The 21,475-nt window shown below is 44.4% G+C and overlaps 2 protein-coding genes across 6 annotated transcripts in view; both read right to left on the bottom strand.

The window, feature by feature from the left end:
- The window catches only part of Cfap251 (cilia and flagella associated protein 251), an 83,034-nt gene extending 80,309 nt beyond the window's left edge, over positions 1-2,725 (bottom strand). For 3 of the 5 annotated variants that reach the window (XR_013434842.1, XM_078039243.1, XM_078039245.1), the window contains exons 1-2: positions 2,550-2,725; positions 381-1,066 (exon numbers count right to left, since the gene is read on the bottom strand). Coding sequence is in view for 4 of the 5 variants with exons in the window: in XM_078039243.1 (XP_077895369.1) it covers positions 381-1,046 (666 nt within the window). In the remaining variant the exon portion in view is untranslated. The remainder of the gene's footprint in view (positions 1-380; positions 1,067-2,549) is intronic. The other 2 variants (XM_078039244.1, XM_078039242.1) reach the window with 2 other exon arrangements.
- A 1,552-nt stretch (positions 2,726-4,277) lies between these two features.
- On the bottom strand, positions 4,278-19,032 carry Psmd9 (proteasome 26S subunit, non-ATPase 9). The gene is made up of 6 exons (XM_005329583.5): positions 18,831-19,032; positions 14,659-14,761; positions 10,954-11,165; positions 9,217-9,318; positions 4,973-5,061; positions 4,278-4,654 (listed from the first exon to the last, which is right to left on the bottom strand). The coding sequence occupies exons 1-6, from the start codon at positions 18,966-18,968 to the stop codon at positions 4,627-4,629; spliced, it is 672 nt and encodes a 223-aa protein (XP_005329640.1). The 5' UTR covers positions 18,969-19,032; the 3' UTR covers positions 4,278-4,626.
- Between the last annotated feature and the right edge of the window lie 2,443 nt (positions 19,033-21,475).

The raw sequence follows: 21,475 nt of genomic DNA, 5'->3' as shown, positions 1-21,475 counted from the left end.
TCTCCCCCACTAGGAACAGACTGGGGAGGCCAATACCACTGTTATTGCACTGATGCTAAGATGAGCCCACTTCCACTAACCCCTACTGCCCTTTAAAGTCAGCTGAGTGCACGCCTCCCTCCAGGGAACTTGTCCTGATCATCCTCCTAAATGGGTTAAATTGACTTTTTTTTTTTTTAATCTCCTGTGCATCTCATAATCCCGGCACCTCCATGTTGCTTTACGTATGCAGTTGTGGGTCTGCCTCCACACATACCCTAGAGCTCCTTAATTAAATGGATTGTGTCTTATTTGGTTTTGTATCCCCAGAGCCTGGTGTATATTGAGTATTCAATTAATGATTTTGAATGAATGGAGGAATGAATTACAATTCTACTTACCAGGAAAGCTTCTGAAATGGATGACTGAGAACTAGAAAATTCTTTCTCCAAACTGATCATGGACATGATTTCTAAAGGTATCACTGTGATGTCCTCCTGGACTCCTGCAGCCTCTTCTTCCTCAGTTTTTCCAAACTTGTCCTCGGTTTCTTTTACAACAGCCTCTTCTTCCTTCACCACCACCTCAGGCTCTTCCTCTGCCTCTCCTTCCTCCTCACCTTCACCCTCTTCTTCTTCCTTCTCCTCTCCCTCATCTCCCTTCTCCTCTTTTGTTTCTTCTCTCCACTCCTCCTTATCCCTTTTCCCCTCCTTCTTTTCTTCCTCCTCCTCCTCTTCCTCCTCCTCCTCCTCTATCTCTTCCCCTTCTTCCTCCTCCTCCTCCTCCTCTATCTCTTCCCCTTCCTCCTCCTCCTCCTCCTCCTCCTCCATCTCTTCTCCTTCCACCTCCTCTTCCTCCACCTTTCCCCCTTCCTCTTCCTCCTCCTCCTCCATCACTTCCCCCTCCTCCTCCTCCTGAGATTCTCTCCATACTGATGTGTCATCTTCTTTTGATTTTTGCTCCATATTTTCTACCTCTTTATAATTCAAACTGTATTCTTCTTCTTCCATGTCTGTTTCTTCACTTTCTTCTGCTTCTTCCGGGGCATTTTCTTCTGCATGCGACATTCTTCTCTGTAGAGGTTCCTCTAGAGAGATATTGATTATAATAATCAGCAATCCCCATTTTGATTCCTGGGTGTACTATCCTATTGATGAAATGTACAATACCAGCTCTGGTTTCTTTACACAGGAATAAAAGGAATATCACATTTTTTTGTGTTACTGGGGATGGAGGCCATCCAGGGTGCTCTACCACTGAGCTACATCCCTAGCCCTTTTTTTAGTGGGGGAGAGTGGGTAGGTACCAGGGATTGAACCCAGGGGCCTTAACTACAAGGACACATCCTTAGCCCTCTTTTTTAAAATATATTTTAAAATTTAAGTCTTTTTTAAAAAAATGTTTGTTGTAGATAGACATAATACCTTTATTTTTATTTATTTATTTTTATGTGGTACTGAGTATCGAACCCAGTGCCTCACACACACTAGGCAAAAGCTCTGCCACTGAGCTACAACCCCAGCCCTATATTTTTAAATTTAGAGACAGGATCTTGCTAAGGTGCTGAGGGCCTTGCTAGGTTGCTGAGGCTGGCTTTGAACTCATGATCCTCCTGCCTCAGCCTCCCAAGCTATAGGCATGGGCTAATGTTCCCAGCTCCCTCACCCATTTTTTTAAAAAACTGAGATAAGGTTTTGCTGAGTTGTCCATGTTGGCTGGGAAATTGCAGTCCTCCTGCCTCATCCTCCCAAGTAACTGGGATTACAGGTGTGTGCCACCACACCCAGCAAGAATGTCATATTCTTGGGAAAGTACAGTCTGAATCTTAAAAATATTGATTCCATGCCCTCTCATCTTTCTAGGAATATGCTTAGATTCTTCTAATTCATTTAAAATATATTCACATTCCCACAGGCAGCAAAATTCATAACCTAGGCATTAGCAATGACTCCAAGGACACAAATAAGAGAATAAGCAGTGTAGCTTTGTGGTTAAAGCATGGGTTTTGTAGTCAAAGCCTTGCATTGAATCCCATTTCTTTGCCTCACTTGCACCATGACCTTAGGCAAGTAGCTTTACCCCTCAGAATCTAAATTTGCTCACAGGCAAAATCAAAATGATAATACTAAATTCAGGGCTTGTGAAGATTAGATAAGGCGCCAAGTGCTCAACACAGTTCGGGCACACAGCGCAGGGGAAAAAAGGTAATGGTCATTATGAGGATAAAAGCAACCCTAATTTTGCAAAGAAATGAACGCTTTAAAAGCCCTCTGACATACTATTTTCATTTTTTCCTTACAACAAACATGAGTTGGAGGCGAAGCCACTGCGAAAGCTAGCAGCAGCTGACTCCCCATCTGAGAAAGCGCTGCTCCCACCAGGAGCCCCCGGATGGACCCAAACTGCCAGGCACCTTGGCCCGCAGGACATGAGGCTTGGGGAGGGGACAGGTGTGTGGGTCTGTTGGGTAGAGCCCAGCGCCGTAGCCTCCTCCTGCACCCCCAGCCACCCGAGGCCGCGACCCCCCACCGGCCCCTGGACTCTGCCCTAGACTCATAGAGCGCGCCCACCTTGCTCCTCAAAAAGCCGGGGTCCTGCCTCCTGCAGCCCTCAGCTGGTTTTGGACTTTCACCAGGCACCTTCTTCACCAGCTCCCTAGTTACAGTTGCCACCCAAGCTCCATCCCCATGGCAACGGCTGCCGCCTGCCGGGGCATCTGACCGTAAAGCGAGAGGTCAGGGCCATGGTCACGTGCCCAGAAAGAGGCTTCGAGCCGGGCCCGCGCGCCCCCTGCCGGCCACTGGGGTAGCAGCTCTTACTCCCCTTGCTCTTTGACACTCCAGGAACTCTCCCTGGCTTTCCCCATGGTGTCATCCCCCGAGAAACTGCAACGACCAACACTGGCAATTCTAACTTTTCCAAGGCTGGCCATGATTATGTGAAGTGGAATGAACTATTTGATAAAATTCCTCTTGCCAAAAGCAAACTGAACTTCCTAGTCTCACGAATACAACACAGATCTATCACCTGTCTCTGGCTGAGACATTGAAGGCACAGAGAATTTTGGCTAGCAGGGATTGAATATTATCCAGGTTGAAGGATCTTGTTCTTATCACAAAAATTCTGCAAAACCAACGTGGTTAAATCATTTAGGGTCAAACTGACTCCCAGCCAGAATCGCACAGGAGAGTGCAACAGGTGGCTATTCTGGGCTTTCCAAGGGGAGGCCTGCAGGAAACCAGCCAAGGTACTGCCACAGAAGACTCTCTGCTGCTATCATTTTAGAAGGTGAATGATTCTTCCCCACTCCCACCTCCCACCATGTCTCCACTGCTGCTAAGCTGATTCATATGCACACAGCTCAAAGGAACAAAGGAGATACCAAGGGATAAACTGAATGGTGCAAGCTGTTTATTATAGTCTGGGATTTACAAAAAGAGATGGAAAATACTTGTAATCAGAACATGGAATTTATACAGCATCCACTGGTACACAGCATGTCTGTGGCTATAAGAGGGAAGACGTGAGGCTGTACGGCAGGACAGTTGTGAGAAGATGCTCCTAGGATGCCTTTCAAATTGAGCATGAAAACCCACCGTGGAAGCACACACCAATATCGACTGCCATCAGGGGAAGCTGGTATCTGCATCTAACTCTAGAAAATCCAATTCTAAGTAATGCAGGCTTCCTGGCAGAATGTGGCACACCTCCCCCAAAACACAAAGTGGTCTGCAAGAGCTGGGGAAATAAACACTGGAACAAGAAATTAAGATGCAGAGTCCCAGGAATCACTGAAACCCATCTGACATCTTAAAAGAGAGAATGAAAGGCAGAAAGCAGCAGCATCTTCAACAGTCAGATCTGTAAACACAATTTTGAGCATACCTTCGTTCACAAAACTGTTGTTCTTAGGACATGGCTGGAAAGTTCGAGGGTAAAAAGTCAATTTAGAAGTAAATTTGCACGAGTTTTTATTCTAGAAGTGAAGGGAGCTTGCTGCCCTCTGGTGAGTTACTGAAGAGGAAGCTGGCACACACTGGGCCACCCAGGGAACCTCCTGGCTTTCCTCATTCTCCAAAGGGAGCTATGGTGGCTGTAGAGGCTCAGAGGCTAAGGATACCAAACTACTGTGTCCAGAGTAGCAATGGTTCAATGCAAAGAAAGTTGCTGGTCAAATCTTGACTTCAGCCCAATTGGTTTTTTTTGTTTTGTTTTGCCCAACTTTAAGAATATTTCAACCCCATCTGAGCTTAGGTTTTGAGAGGTTCCTAATAAATTAAGCTTGGGTGACAACACAGTCTTATCAGAACTGCAAAACAGTGTTTATTTGAAAAACAAAATTCCTAAAGGAATAAAGTCACATGGGCGCCTGCCAGAATAACTCCCACCCACTTGCCCACAATCCAGAGAATTCCCATTTTGGGACATGGCCCAATGTGCCAAAGATGCCAAGCACAAATCTTGTTTTTAAGGCCTTAATCCAGAGAGATACATTGGGAGGCCACAGCATCTCCACCACCTAGACGTCCAGCTTCCAGCCTCTTCCAGATCCTTACTCTTTGGGAGTGAAGAGAATGAGGAAATCCCCACCAGGCCCTCGGGCAGGGCAAGGGAAGAAGCTTTCCTGTTACTGTTTCCCAGGGACAGTCATCTTTGCAGAGGAATGATGTTGCAGCTACAAGGAAGAAGAGGAATGGCATCAGTCTGGTGGCCCACTGGGGAGGGCAAGCAGGTAAGCCCTTGGGAGCTCCTCACCACACCCTTTCATTCTCTCAAAGCAAATGCCCAGCTGATCAAAGGCCCAGAGACCCTCAGGAGACCCTGAGGCTCTCTCTGCCTCTACACCTAGAGCCTCCTTGCTACCATAAGCCTTTGTCTCAGTTTCTACATATTCTGGGGATTCCCACAATTCAGCAAGCCCCCTGGAATTCCCCACTTTATGGCTAACACTCCACTGATGCTGCAGTGTGCATGAGTGAGGCAGATACCTTACCCCAGCAGGCCTTTCCCGGCCCAGCGCGTTGGAACAAGCCTGAGCTGGTGTCTCTCCCCTCTACGGATTACTGTCACATTCAGGGGTTTCTGCGAGAAAAATAAGATTGTTTCAGGTTCAACTTAATATTCAAAAGGATTCAGGTTCAAACATTGACATGTCATTTTGTGCCCACTGAGTTGACCAAGATTTATTTAATTTTTTTTTTTAGCTGTAGTTGGACACAATACTTTTATTTTATTTATTTATTTGTATGTGGTGCTGAGGCTTGAAACCAGCTCCTTGCACATGCTAGGCGAGTGCTCTACCACTAAGCCCCAGCTCCAGCCCCTAAAATTTGTATTTTAAAGCAAAACCCTGCAGTTGGCAACAGTTTGGGCCCTTGGGGCCAGTGGGAATACAAACTGGTGCCATCTTGCTAGAGAAATGTGTTCCCCTCAAAAATATTTACAGGGTACATGTAAGATACATTTTACAAAAGCATAAGAAGATACACAAATAAAGTGTTCATTCCAGGACTATATATATATATACACAAAAACTGAGAATACTCAAAATATCCATCTATAAGATATTGTTCAGCTAGGCACAGTGGTGCACATCTATAATCACAGAAATTCAGGAGGATGAGATGGGTGGATTGCATGTTTGAGGCCAGCCTCAGTAACTTGGCAGGACTCTATCTCTAAATAAAATATAAAAAAAGGGTTGGAGATGTGGCTCAGTGGTTAAGCCTCCCTGGTTCAATCCCTAGTTCTACTACTACTACTACTACTACTACTAATAATAATAATAATAATGATAATAATAATAATTTTAAAAAGGGCTGTGGATGCAGCTCTGTGATAGAATACTTTCCTAGCATTCACCAAGTTCCAGGTTTAATCCCCATGACCACACACCAAAAAAAAAGAAGAAGAAAAAAAAGAACAAAACTGTCCAGAGTTACATCCAGTCAGGTGCACTGGCATGTCTATAATCCCACAAGTTCAAGGCCTCCTCCCCCCTCCACTTTCCTTGGTTCTGGGATTCAATCACCTTCCTTTGGGTGCTCTGCTCCTCCCACCTCAGGACCTTGAACCTCTGGATTTGCCTTTTAGACAATTTCATACGAGTGGGTCATATAATATGTGGGCTTTTGCATCAGGTTCTTCATTTAGCACCAGGTTTTCATGGTTCACCGATGTGCTTTATTCCTTTTTTAAAAAATTTTATTTGTTCTTTTTAGTTATACATGACAGTAGAGTCCATTTTGACATTCTTACAAACATGGGATATCTTATTCTAATTAGGATCCCAGTCAGGTGGATGTACACGATGTTGAGATTGACTGCAGTATTCATATATGTACACAGGGAAAGTTATGTCTGATTCATTCCACTGTCTTTCTTATTCCCATCCCCACTCTCTTCCTCCTTCATTCCCCTTTGTCTAATCTATTGAATTTCTATTCTTCCTCTCACCCCCCTTGTTGTGTGATAACATCAAGAAATCAAAGAGAACATTCACCCTTTGGTTTGGGGGGATTGGCTTATTTCACTTAGCATGGTAGTCTTCAGTTCCACTTATTTACCAGCAAATGTCACAAACTCACTCTTCTTTATGGCTGAGTAATATTCCATTATACATATATACCACATTTTCTTTATCCATTCATCTATTGAAGGGCACCTAGTTTGGTTCCATAGTTTAGCTATTGTGAATTGTGCTGCTGTAAACATTAATGTGGCTGTGTCATTGTAGTATGCTGATCTTAAATCCTTTAGATATATACTGAGAAGTGGCATAACTGAGTCAAATAGTGGTTCCATTCCTAGTTTTTTAGGAATCTTCATATTGCTTTACAGAGTTGGTTGCACCAATTTGCAGTCCCACCAGCAATGTATGAGTGTACCTTTTCCCCCCACATCCTCACCAACATTTATAGTTACTTATATTCTTGATAATTGCCATTCTGAATGGAGTAAGATGAAATCTCAGTGTAGTTTTAATCTGCATTTCTCTAATTGCTAGAGATGGTGAACATTTTTTCATGTATTGTTGACCATTTTTCTTCTTTTGAAAAGCATCTGTTTAGTTCCTTTGCCCATTTACTGATTATTTGGGTTATTTGTAGTTTTTTGGTGTTAAGCTTTTTGAGTTCTTTGTATCCTGGAAATTAATGCCTTATCTGAGGTACAGGTGGCAAAGATTTTCTCCTATTCAGTAGGCTCTCTCTTCACACTCCTAATTATTTTCTTTGCTGGGAAGAAGCTTTTCAGTTTCATACCATCCCATTTGTTGATTTTATTTCTTGTACTTTAGGAGTCTTACTGATGAGGTCAGTTCCTATGGTGACATATTAGAGTGCTGGTCCTGCATTTTCTTCTAGTAGGTGCAGGGTTTCTGGTCTGATACGTAGGTCTTTGATCCACTTTGAGTTTTGTGTAGGGTGAGAGACAGGGGTTAAATTTCATTCTACTACATACAGGTTTCCAGTTTTCATAGCGCCATTTTCTCCAATGTATGTTTTTGGTGCTTTTGTCTGGTATGAGACAACTGTATTTATGTGAGTTTGTCTCTATGTCTTCTATTCTGTTGGTTGTCTTCCTGTTTTGGTGCAATGCCATGCTGTTTTAGTTATTTAATTACTATAATTCTGTAGTATAATTTAATGCCAGGTATTGTGATGCCTCCTTCTGGCTAAGGACTGCTTTGGCTCATTCCTTTTTTTTTTTTTTTTTGGACACAATACCTTTATTTTATTGGTTTATTTTTTTATGTGGTACTGAGGATCAAACCCAGTGCCTCATATGCTAGGCAAGTAGCTACCACTGAGCCACAACCTCAGGCCCTGGCTCATTCCATTTTAAGACTGAATAAAAAATGCATTGTTTTTATAATAAAGACTATTTATTTATTTTTGTAATGCAGGGAACTGAATCCAGAGCTAGGCATATGCTCTATCACTGAGTCACACCCTAACCAGACAATAATGTTTTTAACTGAAGATTTACTTTTTTGAAAATATATGCACTAGGGGCTGGGGATGTGGCTCAAGCAGTAGCGTGCTCGCCCGGCATGTGTGCGGCCCAGGTTCGATCCTCAGCACCACATGCAAACAAAGATTTTGTGTCTGCCGAAAACTAAAAAAAAATATTAAAATTCTCTCTCTCTTTCTCTAAAAAAAAAAAAAAGACAGAAAATATATACACTTGATCCAGAAACTGCACCTTAAGTAAGTTATCTGAAGAAACAGAGATTTATCTACAAGATTTATCTCCTTACTTCCATAAACTTGAAAACTATCTAAATGGATAAAACAGAACGCGCTGTTAACATTAACATTCAGCACCATGAAAATTTTTTTGAACATATAAAAACAGATATTCAACTTTTTCCAGTAGTCAAGATAATACAAATTAAAACAAAATGTCAACTTTGCAAAAATTTTAAAAGATCAATACACATATTGATCAGGGTGTAAATTAGTAAAACCTTATCAAATTACCTTAAACATGCACACTCTTCAAGCTTATGAACCTACTCGTTAGTATCCATGGAGAGAAGCACACGAGTACAGTCACATACAGTGTGCCCCACTCTTCACACTGGCACAGAGCTGACGATACCTAACCATCCCCAGTATCAACAACAGAGTACTACACAACAGTGAAAAAGAGCAAGGCATGAGCCCAAGTGAACAGACCTCCAGAAACACTGTTACATGAAAACAGGAACAGGAAACAGGAGGGGGATTTGAGGTAGGGTGGCTAGGAAAGGCCTTGCTGAGAAGGTGTCAGTAGTGTAAAGAGGAGGGCAGTGAGGAAGGAAAAGCCTTGGGGTAGAGGGAACAGCAAGTGCACAGGCTCTAAACAGGGACTTCGCTGAGCAACAGCTGTGAGGCAGCCAGGGCCCCATCACTGCTTCCAGGCTACCCACAGATGCTTCCCGTCAGAATATCTGGGTCCCCTCCTCCAATTCATACTCGGAAATCCTGATCCCCAGTATGACGGTACCAAAAGGTGGGACCTCTGGTTGTCATCAGGCCATGAGAGTGGAGCCCTCATGCTGAGACTCATGAGGACGCAGTGGCAACGTGGCATCGGTGGACTGGGAAGCAGCCTGCACCAGACCCTGAGTCTGCAGGGCCTTGCTCCTGAGCTCCCCAGCCTCCCGAACAGTGAGCTGTATGCTTCTGCTGTTTGTAGCCCCAGTATATGTAGTTTCCAACCTGCCAGGGAGCCCCCGACTCCCCAACTCACCTCCTCGCTGTGCTGCACCACACTGCCAATGTTGTGCAGTGACTGGAAGTTCTGGGTGTTCACAGAGCCAAACTCCACAATCTCATCATCCACCTGCAGACCCTAAAGAGAGAAGAGGAAATGAAGACCAAGGCTAAGGGACATGTGCTCCTGGAGTTCTCCACTCTTCAAAACCCACTTCCAGCCAAGGTCAAGAGGAGATTTCCTATAAGGGAGAACAGCAGGCTGAAAGCGAATGTCAGGGATTTAAATACCTCATGCAGGAAGGGACAGTAGGCAACTGGGCCACTTCCTCCCCAGGGTTCCTTCTAGGTCTCTCCAGAAAAATGCTTCTCTCTGGGGCCCAACCCCAGGTTCAAAGGCAGGAAGAGGCAAGCCAGTCTTAGGTCAAGATTTAGATGAGGTAGATATTTGCACTCAAAGACCAAACAAGCTGTCACAGGCCTGAGGCTGACCAGGAGGAGAGTGATCCTTTGTTCTCAGTCCCAAGAAGGAAGATCACCACTCATTCACCCTTAACAAATACTGGTTGTGAACCAAGTATAGCACTGTACTCGAGGCTATGGATACGGCTGTGAATAAAACAGAGCTTATGCACAACTTAGAGTCCTGTGATAATGGTGATCACAAGATGATTGGCAGGTCTTGGATTCAGGACCCAGTTCTTCCTCTTGGGAGCTATCTGTGCCAGCACAGGTTACCTCAGGTCTTCAAAGCTTTTCCTCATGGGTCAAACAGAGTAAAGATTAGCATCTATCCCAGAGGGTGGCTGTGGTGTTAAACTTAACTACAAGTCTACATGCTAAGCTGGACTCGAATGTCCACAGCAGCATTCTTAACAGCTCTAAAGTGGAAACAATCCAAATGCCTATTAGCTGACAATTGGATAAACACAATCTGGCACAGCCATGCAGGGGAATATTATTCAGCCCCAAAAAGGGAGGGAGCATGGACACCTGCTGCAATGCAGAGGAACCTGGAAAGCCTGATGCTGACCAAAAGACATACTACATCGACCACTCCCTTTCTATTAAAGGCCCAGGACAAGCAAATCCACAAAACAAAAGGCGGATTGGAGGTTGCCAAATCAGAGGCAGCTACCTGGGACCACAGGGCTTCTTTTTAGGATGATGAGAATGTTTTTTATTTCTGATCATGTATTCATGTGTGATCACAGGAAAGTCATGCCTGATTCATTCTCCTGAGAATTTTTTAAACTGACTGTGGTGATGGATGCACAATGCTCTGTGAAAACACTAGAAGTCTCTGAATTGTATGCTTAGATAGGTAATTTATGAACGTGTGAATACTATCTCAATAATGCTATTAAATTAAAACAGCAAACAAACCCTATAAGATATACAACTCATGCCTTGAGCAAACAGTAGCTCAGCATTCCCACCTACTCTTCAATACCAAGATAAAATGAGCTCCAAGAAGAGAGTCCCTCTCTGTCTCTGGGGACATTTGTCACCTTCCATCTTGTGTCCCAGCTGTCAATGGGAACAGGTCTCTCCCCCCACCCAGTTTGGTGAGCAGCAGGGTTTGACCCCTCTCCAAAATCCTGACCTCTTATACACAGTAGACCTTGACCAGTGCTTGTTGAAGTGTGAAGGAATTCAGAGCTGCAGCACAAAGAGATAGGGTCAGGTCCCCACAGCCTGTCCTGCCAGAGCCCATGACCACCGACCCACAGTGCTCCTCCCTGGGTATGGATTTGGGGCTGGGCTGGATTACCGCAATGCTGGCTGGAGAGCCAGGGCTGATGCTGTTCACTTTGGCGAAGGCCTGCGACAGGCCGTGGCCCTCATTGTGGCTCATCCTGTGGCTCATGGCCTCCTCCTGAGCCTCAGCCAAGTCCCGTGCCTGCTTCTCCTTGTCGTGAGCATGCAGCTGGTGTAGGGCCTCTTCTACCTGCTTCATCACCGCTTTGTGATCATTCTGCAGGCCTGGGGGGAGAACTGTCACATCAGGGGCACAGGACACCTGCACTCACTCACTGAGCATTTAGAAAGTGCCTATTACATTCCAGAGCTAGGGATAGAGGCTGAGGACAAATCTCGAACAAGACAAAGGACCTTCCTTCCTGAAGTGTGCTGGCTAGAGAGAAAGCAGCTGTGGAACAGTCACCACAATAACATGCAGTGACCCCAGTGTGGGCCCAGCCTGTTGAGGACATCAGGCAGGTTTTCCCAAAGGCAGGGAAGCCCTGGCTGAGACCTAAGGGAGAGCGGACGTAGACCTCAATTGTGAGTGAAAGGCAAGCATGGTGCTCAAGAAATTGAGTAAGGCGGGCTCTGCACAAGAAAGATGTCACTTTGCTCCTTATAGTTTGAGAAAGAAAATTGAGGCATAAGCCTCATAATACATGCTGGGGCACTCTACCCTGTCTGGGAGAGGCCGCAGTTGTTGGCTAAAGGCTCCTTGCTACTGGGCTCTATCCAACTAGAGCGATTGGGCGGCAAGGACCATGTCTCCAAATCCTTGGTTTTCCTAGGGAAAGAAAAAAAAAAAAAAAAAAAAAACAGGAAACAGAGCTTATGGATAAAATTCTCTGATTTTTCTGGTACAAAAGGCTAATTCAAAATAATCACCATGCCAGTCAAACAAGTCCTGCCTAGGTTAGTCCAGCATAGCACTGGCATTTTGATAACTGTTTTTTAACCTCAAAACAACTTATCCTGCTGCTCTGGATTCCACCTCTTTGCCCACACAAATCCCTCTTCAGAGTTTCAAAGAAGGCCTGGGCACACCTTCACTGTCACCCACATCTGGCATCTGTGGGACACAGCCTGTCAGACTTTCCAGGAGCCTTCGACTGTGGGCTTAACTCCATCCCTGTCACTATGGAGCAAAGGCAAGGTCCTCAGATATTCCAGGACTCAAGTACTCAACCCATAGGAGCAGGCGGGAGGAAAGAACCCAGAACTGAGGAAATGGAGACACATCCTGGCAGGAAGGCTAAAAACAGAAAGTCCACCACCATGTGGAAAGGTCCATGAGGGTCCCAAGAATCCCCATCAACGTCCAACACCTAGTCAATACTTAATACACAACTACTGGGTAACAGAATAAATGCCTTTATTCACAATATATTACAATTCTATCAGAATTGAAAAAATTTTTTGATAAATCTTTCTGCAGTAGATTTCAAAAACCAAATTTGCAGTTACAACAAATATACCAGGCTAATAAGCTACTAATCAGGGGAAACTGGGTACAAAATATGTGGGACCTTTCTACATTAATTTCCCAATTTTTACATAAATCTGAACTGTTCTAAAAAATAAAGCCCGTTTTAAAAATACAATAGATTAGTGAGAAAAGGGGAGGGTAAGAGAGGGTAAAGGGTGGATATGATCAAAGTATGTTACACATATGTACAAACATGCCACAATACAGCCTTTACTCTACACAATTAATACACATACACAAAAACAAAATGTGAGCCCATGGCCATGCCAATAATCCCAGCAGCTCAGGAGGCTGAGGCAGAAGGATCACAAGTTCAAGGCCAATCTTAACAATTTAGCAAAACCTCGCCTCAGAATTAAATAAAAAAGGCTTAGGATGGAGCTCAGCGGTAAAATGTCCCTTCAAATCCCCAGTACTACAAAAATTTTTTAAAAATTAAAAAGTAAACTTGTGAGAATAGTTTTTCAAAAGAAGACCAATGAGGAAGAATTGCTCAACAGAACTTATGTGTAGTAAAGTCATTAAGATGGCACCATAGGGCACCCAAAGAATAGATCAATAGGACAGTGAAAAAAGACCAAGAATAGACCTAAGCATGAGTGAGAATGTGGTATGTGGCAACACTAGCATTTTAAATTAGAGGGAAAGAGGAAACTGTTAATAAATGGTTAGAATATCAAACTAATCATTTGGAGAAAAAGAAGTCAGCAGGTGCTCAGTAGCTCAGTCCCCCTGCAATCTCCCTAGGGTCCTCCTAATGTAGAGGCACATTGCCACATCCCAGGGACTCTAAGGTTTAGACAAAGTCCCCAAACTTCCCTCAAGCCTGGTCATATTAACATGGCTTTCTCCTTCTCTGTATCTTCCTATTTCCTATTTATTTTAATCTACAAATGAAGTTCTTCTTTTACCAAAATCTTTAGGGTCAACTGACACTCTTAAAAGGTGTCCCATTATCTTATTATGGTGTGGGGAACATCAGCTCTGTCAACCCTGGGGTTCCATGTCCCACCAGGGCATGCTGCAGGTGAAACCAGGGTTCAAACAGATTAAATGTTATTCCTTCAGTGAAAAGCACAGATGATAAATTCCCTTGTAATGAGAGTCCATGGTCAAGACCCACCGCTGCCTACCAGGGGCAGGGTGAGGAATGGCCTCCACAGTGCCCACAGCCTCATCTCTGAAGTCGGTGAACACCTGACCTGCCATGGCAAAAGGAACTTGGCAGACGTGGTTAAGGACCCTGAGATGGGGAGATGGCCCTTCATCACAGTGGTCTTGAGAAGTGAAAGAGGACACAGGAGAGTGAGAGAAAGAGGCGAAGACAGAATCAGAGGCAGGGGAAATGCAACGGCCTTCAAGACGGAGATGTCCAGGGGCCGGGAAATACAGGTGGTCTCTGGATGCAGGAACAGGCAAGGAAATGGGACCTTCCCTGAGCTTCCACAGGGAGCCAGCCCTGCGGACTCTTTGAGTTTAGTCCAGTGAGACCCATCTGCACTTCTCATCTCCAGAAAAGTAGGCTCAATGTATGTGGTTTAAAGGCAAGAAGTCTTGTGGGCATTTGTTACAACAGAAACAGAAAACCAGCACCCAGCCTCTGCTCTCTCCCAGTCCCTTAGCTAAAAGCAAATGAATGCATAAAAGATTTCATTCAGGACAGTGATGCGCTTGCGCCTGCGATTGGTCCCCAGCTTTCCTGATGGGCAGAAGGGCCTACGAGGGGAAGGAGAAGTTGACAGAATGGGCAGGAGGCGGGACTTGCAGAAAAGATTCTAGAGAGGGGGTGCTGGCTGGCGCTGGACTCCCCATCTCTTCCTGCCTTTTCTTTCCTGCTTCCAACACGGGCTACTGACCCCAAAGGAGATGCAGAACCTGGACTTGTGCTCAGCAGCCCAGTGTACACATTTCATGTCTTTTGTTGGAGTGACCATAGTCAGGTCACTACCCTAAACAGCCGAACATGTTCCCTAACACACACACAATGGATTTGACCAGGACCTTAAGCAGCACTGGACTTGCGCTTCTGTAGATCAACGAAGTTTTCTTAAGAACAAAATGAAAAAAATGAAAGCCTCCATGTAGAACCCTCGAATCTAACTTGCTCCCTTCAGTCTGTCCCTTGGTGGGGGCAGTGAGATAATCGCATCAAGGAGAGGGGTCAGAAGATATCCTGAATATAGGCCATTTCATTCATGGGCCTTTAGCATCCCGCCATGTAACAAGGAACCCATGAGGGCCACTCACAGATGATGTTGTGCCTCGCGGTGCGGACCTGGTACACGTCCACGTCTGCCCGGGGGTAGCCCTCGAAGTCCACCAGTGGCTCGTTCATCCCAACTCCTTTTTGCTGGAGGAAAAACATGTGGTCAAAAAGATGTCTCAGGTGGAGCGTTCTTCATAAGCCATTCTCCAGACCCTTGCCCTTCTGAGCTGTAATACAGGTGCAGGAGAGGTGCTTATCTCATGACTTCACAACTACCTGTGAGGTAGGACTAGCCTTTCATCTTTAATATTTAAATTATAAATATTATGCATGAACATGTTCTTTTCTGAAGCTAAAACAGGGAACACAAAACTGAGGTTCCCCCTGAGCATCACCATGAGCCCACCTCTCCACCAACTCCCCCAAATCCTCCTTCCCCCAGACAGCTGGCACCCAGCTAGTCACCCTGAAGTTGGAGGGGGGTGAAAACCCCACAGAGCTCCCAGCTGTGGCTGAGTTTTCAGTCTTCTAAAAATTAAAAGCTCTACAAGGGCTTTCCAAGATGCTTTTCGTCCTTGGAAGGATAAAGACATTACTGGCGACCTCCAAGGAGGGGCACTGTTGTCAGGGGTGGGAAAAAGACTTTTCATCTCATCTTTTTCTTTCATATTTTTGCAGGCTTCAAATTTTGACAATGGGAATGTATTCCCTATTCAAAATAATACATTTATTTTAACATTTTATTTTGACAGGGTCTCACTAGTTTTCTTAGGATGGCCTCTAACCTCTGGGCTCAAGTGATCTCCCTGCCTCAGCCTCCCAAGAAGCTGGGACTACAGGAAGAGGTATGTGCCACCACACAAAACTTGTCTTACTACTTTAAAGTCTCTTCCTACATAAATCAAGGGACAGTGCATAAAAATAACCAAACATGTCACACGTGTAAGGCTGGGGCTTTGTACCTGGTTAGACAACTTGAGTCCCTGTTCTGCCATGGAGTTGCTGGCGCCTGTGCCTTGCCCTCCCCTCTCTATGCCTCAGTTTCCTCACTGCATGATGGGAACAGACTTGCCCCCCACCTCCCTGCTGCAAGAACTAATGACCTGGGCTGGGGATGTGGCTCAAGCGATAGCGCGCTTGCCTGGCATGCGTGCGGCCCGGGTTCGATCCTCAGCACCACATACAAACAAAAGATGTTGTGTCCGCCAAAAACTAAAAAATAAATATTTAACAACCAATAAAAGAAAAAAAAATAAGATTTTTGAATTTTAAAAAAAATTAAAAAATAAAAAAATAAATAAAAATTCTCTCTCTCTCTCTTTTTAAAAGAAAAAAAAAAAAAAAGAACTAATGACCTGAGCTCTGTGGACACTCAGCACAGAGCCAGGCATATCCATAGTGTAGAGGGCTGAATAGTGCCCCCCCAAAGATATGACCATATCCTCACCCCCAGAACCTCTGAATGTGACGTTATCTGGGAAAAGGTCTTTGCAGATGTGATTAAGCTTAGGCTCTTGAGACAAAATCATCCTGGATTCCTCATGGGCCTAAAACCAGTGACGGTGTCCTTGAAACAGAAAAGCAAAGGGGGAGCTGGACACAGCTGGACAGGAGGCCAGGTGGAAATGAAGGCAGGGACTGAGGTCACACAGCTGCAAGCCAAGGACTGCAGGTGCGACTGGAAACTGAGGGGGCATAGGGCACAGGACACAGGACGGGAACCGAGAGCAAAAATCCAGAAGGGACCAATCCTACTGACACATCGTGATTTTAGACTTCAGCCTCTAAAATTGAAAGAGAATTCTTTTTTTTTTTTTTAAGAGAGAGAGAGAATTTTAAAAAATATTTATTTTTTAGTTTTCGGTGGACACAACATCTTTTTTTATTTTTATGTGGTGCTCAGGATGGAAACCCAGTGCCCCGCGCATACCAGGCAAGCGCGCTACTGCTTGAGCCACATCCCCAGCCCCAAGAATAAATTCTTTTTAAGCCACCAACTTTGTGGCAATTTGTCAGAGAGGCCCCAGGAAATTACCATGCATAGAAAATAACAAATGGAGTCTAATTATTTGTCACTCCAGAGACAAGCTGCCCAGTGTGCACAGCACTGACAGAGCTACCTGTTCACTTTCCTCACCTCTTCTCTGGAAGCCTCTGTGTACCCCCAGACCAGTTCCCTGTTGAGGGAGAGGGCTCAACACTCGTCCTCAACACAGAGGGCTCTGGTATGTGTCTCCTATCTTCCCACAAACACCAGGAGGGACTGGCCTCACAGAATCAACACTGCTTCTTAAAGGGTGGGACCTACACCAGTGGCAGCTCACACATAGGTCTAAACAACACTAACTCTGAAATACTTGTTATTACTTGTCTTTCTATGAGAGACATCCCAGTGGCTGAGGGCGGCTTCTCACCATGGTTTTGATTTGCATTTCACCAACAGCTACTCACAGTCAGCACTGTTTCATGTGCTTATTGGCCATTTGTATTTACTATATTTTCTTTGGAAAATGTCTATTCAGATTCTTTGCTTATATTTTGAGTTGTCTTTTTACTATAGAGTTGTAAGTGCACTTACTAAATTCTAGATGCTACCCTTACCAGATATTTTCTAAGGATTTTCCCATTTTATGGCTTGTCTTTTCATCTTCTTGATTATATGCTTTGAAACATGACTTTAATTTTGAAATCCAATTTATCATTTTTGCTTTCATATCTTGTGCTCTTGGTGTCATATCTAAGAAGGTTTTAACTAACTCAAGTTCACTTAGATTTATGCCTATGCTTTATTCTAAGAAATTCAAATGAGCTGGACACCTGGCAAATACCTATAATCCCAGGGGCTCATGTGGCTGAGGTAGGAGGATTGGAAGTTCAGAGTCAATTAGGCCATAAGCAACTTAATGAGACCCTGTCTCAAGATAAAAAAAATAAAAAGGGCTGGGAACATGGCTCACTGATTAAGCATCCCTGGGTTCATCCCTGGTAACAAAACAAACAAAAAAAAAGTTAGACTTTTAACTCTCCATTAAAGGAAAATCAAACAGAGTAGATTTCAGGCATAAAGCCTTCAGCAGGCAACAAAGCACAGGTAGAAGCAATTGATGTACAGTATCATCTTAATATGTACCTCATATTTGAGGGAAGAAATCGAAATTTTTTCATATACAGAGGAATTACAGATTTTTATTTAAAATAAAAATATCTGAGTAATATCAATATCAATGTAATAATTGTATAAGGTGTGGATAGTTCTGTCTGCGGTAGAAAAAGTAAGTCAGATTGGAGAAATTGCAGGCAATCTTCTTGAAAGTTCTGGACTGAACAGATCTGTGGTCTGAATCCCACACATGACTTTGAGCAAGTGACTTCCCTTTTCCGAGCTTCAAGGGCACTACCAACTTCATGGTGTAGTTGTCGGGGTTCCTGATAAAACCCACAACCCAGCACCCTTCAGGGGTCAGGTGTGCACCCAGTAAAGGTACCTTGGCCTCCACAGGATACATCTTTTCCCATCACACCTATTTGGATATAATTAGCCTCCTCTTCCACTGCAAAGTGATTTGTGGTCTTACACCAAGTGGCATAAAGAACACTCCCTCCTTTGGAGTCAGACAGACCTGAGAAGCACTCCACTCCTGCCATTGCGGAACTAGGCAAGCTTTTGCCCCACCCTGGGTCTCTGTTTCTTCCCTGGACAAAAAGAATATCAGGCCTTGTCAGTCAAGACGTACTCCTTACACTATCAGCGTCAGCATCAACCAGATGCCAGGTGATTCTCACCTATACTGAGACTCAATGGACGCTGAGGTAAAACATCAGCAAAGCCAACTTTACCTGTCGACACTGACTACCGCCCCTGCCTCTGCTAATAGTGCAGCTCTGTGGCTCCAGGCAGGTCGAAGGAACGCCGCGGCGACCCCTTCCCTAAGGTGGGGACAGAACAGCTCCCACCTCAAGGGTCGCCACGAGGATTAAGCGGGCAGGCCAACGACAGCGCCAGGCACAGAGAGAAGACGCCACAAACGCGTGCCAGAACTGCCAACCCAGCGGCTGAAGCTGCCGGCGCCGAGGCCCGCACTGCCTGCTGCCCACGGGCCTCCCCGGGAGCGGAAGACCCACGAACCGCGCCCGAGCGGGGCTCCGGCCTCCCGGTCTCCCGGCCCCCGGCCCTCCCATGCCCTCGCCGGCAGCGCTCCGAGCCCCCACTCACGCCCTCCAGCACTTCGTAATTGGCCTTGATCTGCGCCTCGATCTCCTCCTTGCGACGCATCAGCTCGTGGATGTCGCTGACAGTCGCCGCTCGGGCCCCCGAGGAGCTTCCACTCTGCCCCGCGTCCCTATCCGACATCGCGGACCGCTGTCTGGGATCCTGGACGCCCGGCTTCCGGTCACGGACCCCGGAGGAGACAGGGGCTACGGCTCCACCCACGGGCCAAAACACCTCGGCCGTCAGAGAACGCCAGGAGAGGCGAGGCGAGGAGCGGGGCTATCAGAAGCCACACCCCCGTATGAACCCGTGGTCTTAGCCCTAACACAGGGAGGACTGGGTTCTCCTGCCGCTACGCAGAAGAGCAAGCAGGCAGTCATCAAGTGACTCATTTTCGTTCTCATTCACGCAACAAACATTTTTAAGCGCCTGCTGTATGTATGTGCCACAGAACTCTGTCCTGGCGCTCCAATTCAATTCTTCATGTCTTCAGAGCCCTTAAAGATTTACAGAATACATCCCCATCCCTCAATCCAGTTCAAATCCACTCTCTTGACACTTACAATGATTTGTGTGACCTTAGATAAGCTACTTCGCCTCTCTAAGCCTCAGTTTCCTCACTGTAAAACGGTATACTGCGTCGATAGCACTCTATATCACAGGGCTGTCCTGCCAACAATTATTCTGAACGCTTCCTATCTGCACACGCTGCCCTAGGTCTGGAGTGATGATATCTGTGTATTAGGTATTACGTCCTCTATAAATTGTGGTAAAAATACTAGCCATGAGGAGCTGGGGGCATAGATCAAGGGTAGAGACTTGATAGCTTGTGCACTTGGGCGGGATGATAATAATTATTTATCAAATACTTATGTTATGCCAGGATACTGTTCTGAAATCAGTGTCCAAAATGTATCAATTCACCAACCCAATGAAGTCAGGAGCATTGTTATCCCCACTTGACAGCTGAGGAGACCATCGCAATAACCCACTTAGCCAACTAGCAAACCAGGAAGCCGGCTTTCCAATCCAGCTGAACCAAACAATCAGACTTAATAGGTGCAACCAACAGTTTACAAAAGAAATACAACTCTACACTAGTCTTCCTCTATTTTATGTAATCAATTCTTTTTTAAAAAAACTAACATTTTAAACAATGACTAAAAAGAAAATGAGAGAGCATAACTAAGTGCACATCTTCACATGTATGCCTAATATTCTGCACTGAGCAAGACACATCACCTATGAAGTATTCAAACATGTTTGGCCTGAATCTAGTCATGGAAAAACACCCAGACAAATGCAAAGCAAGGGGACATTTTCAAAACAACTGGCCTGAATGCTTCAGAAAGGTCAATGTTGTGAAATACACACACACACACACTCACAGATGGGATGGGATTAACTAGGTGTTTGCCTAGATCAAAGAAAAATACAGAGATGCAAGAACTAAATACAATGTGTATTTATTGACTGGATTCTGTGTCTTCCCCCCAAAAAAAGCTATAAACAATATTCTGTTAAATAAATTTGAATATGAATAGTATATCGTTGATGTTAAATTTCTAGATTTCAGCGTTTGCACTGTGGTTATATAAGATAATATCCTGTAGTATTAATGCACAAGAGAGGAGACTTTTTTCATGGGTCAGAAAAAAAACATAGATGAGTATATATTTGTACACAATTGAACAGCAAAATTAATGCAGCAAAATGTAAATAATTGATGACTAGAGGAAAATACAAATAGTCTTTTTACTATTTTTGCAAATGTATTTAAGTTTAAAATAATTTCAAATAAAAAGTTAAAAAATCTTTAACAAGTAGAAAAAGAAGGGGCTGGGGATGTGGCTCAAGCGGTAGTGCACTCGCCTGGCATGCGTGCGGCCCGGGTTCGATCCTCAGCACCACATACCAACAAAGATGTTGTATCCCCCAAGAACTAAAAAATAAATATTAAAAATTCTCTCTCTCTCTCTCTCCTCTCTCTCCTCTCTCACTCTCTCTTTAAAAAAAAAAGTAGAAAAAGAAAACAGTGGAACTGATTGTGTAGGCCTCCTATATTTTGTTTGATCATCTCTTTTTTTAAAAAGTTCTTCAAACCTTGACCAGAAAGAAAGGGGCAGGGTGATGAAAAAGAGAACAACTAAATAAAATGCCTATTCCTTGGTTGGATAGTGGATTTCTCTCTCTCTCTCTCTCTCTCTCTCTCTCTCTCTCTCTCTCTCTCTCTCTCTCTCTCTTTAGTGAAAAGAAGTAGCTTTTATTATTTGGGCCAATTGGACTTTATGTTGAATTCTAGTATATCAACATTAAATATTTTAAATAAGATCATGACATGGCAATTACATAAAAGAATCTCCTTATTCAAAGTGATTAGTGATTTCCGCAACAACTTCCAAGTGGCTAAGGAAAAAAAATGATACAAGCAAGTAAGGAAAAGCAAAATGTAACAATTTGTAAATCTGAGTGAAAGGTATACCAATGTCTGTGGAAACTGTCTTACAAGCCTCTGAGGTTTTAACTTTTTCCAAGTAAAATGTAGGGAGAGAAGATTTCCACCAGGGCCAACTAAAACCAGAGCTATTGTGCGTCACTATGACTTTTGTCATTGTCATTGTGGTTGTGATTATTATGGGAAACCTAGA

Source organism: Ictidomys tridecemlineatus, chromosome 2 (assembly GCF_052094955.1).
Source record: "Ictidomys tridecemlineatus isolate mIctTri1 chromosome 2, mIctTri1.hap1, whole genome shotgun sequence".
NCBI lineage: Eukaryota > Metazoa > Chordata > Mammalia > Rodentia > Sciuridae > Ictidomys > Ictidomys tridecemlineatus.
The sequence above is the reverse complement of the archived record's forward strand: the minus strand, read 5'-3'. Positions and strand labels throughout refer to the sequence as shown.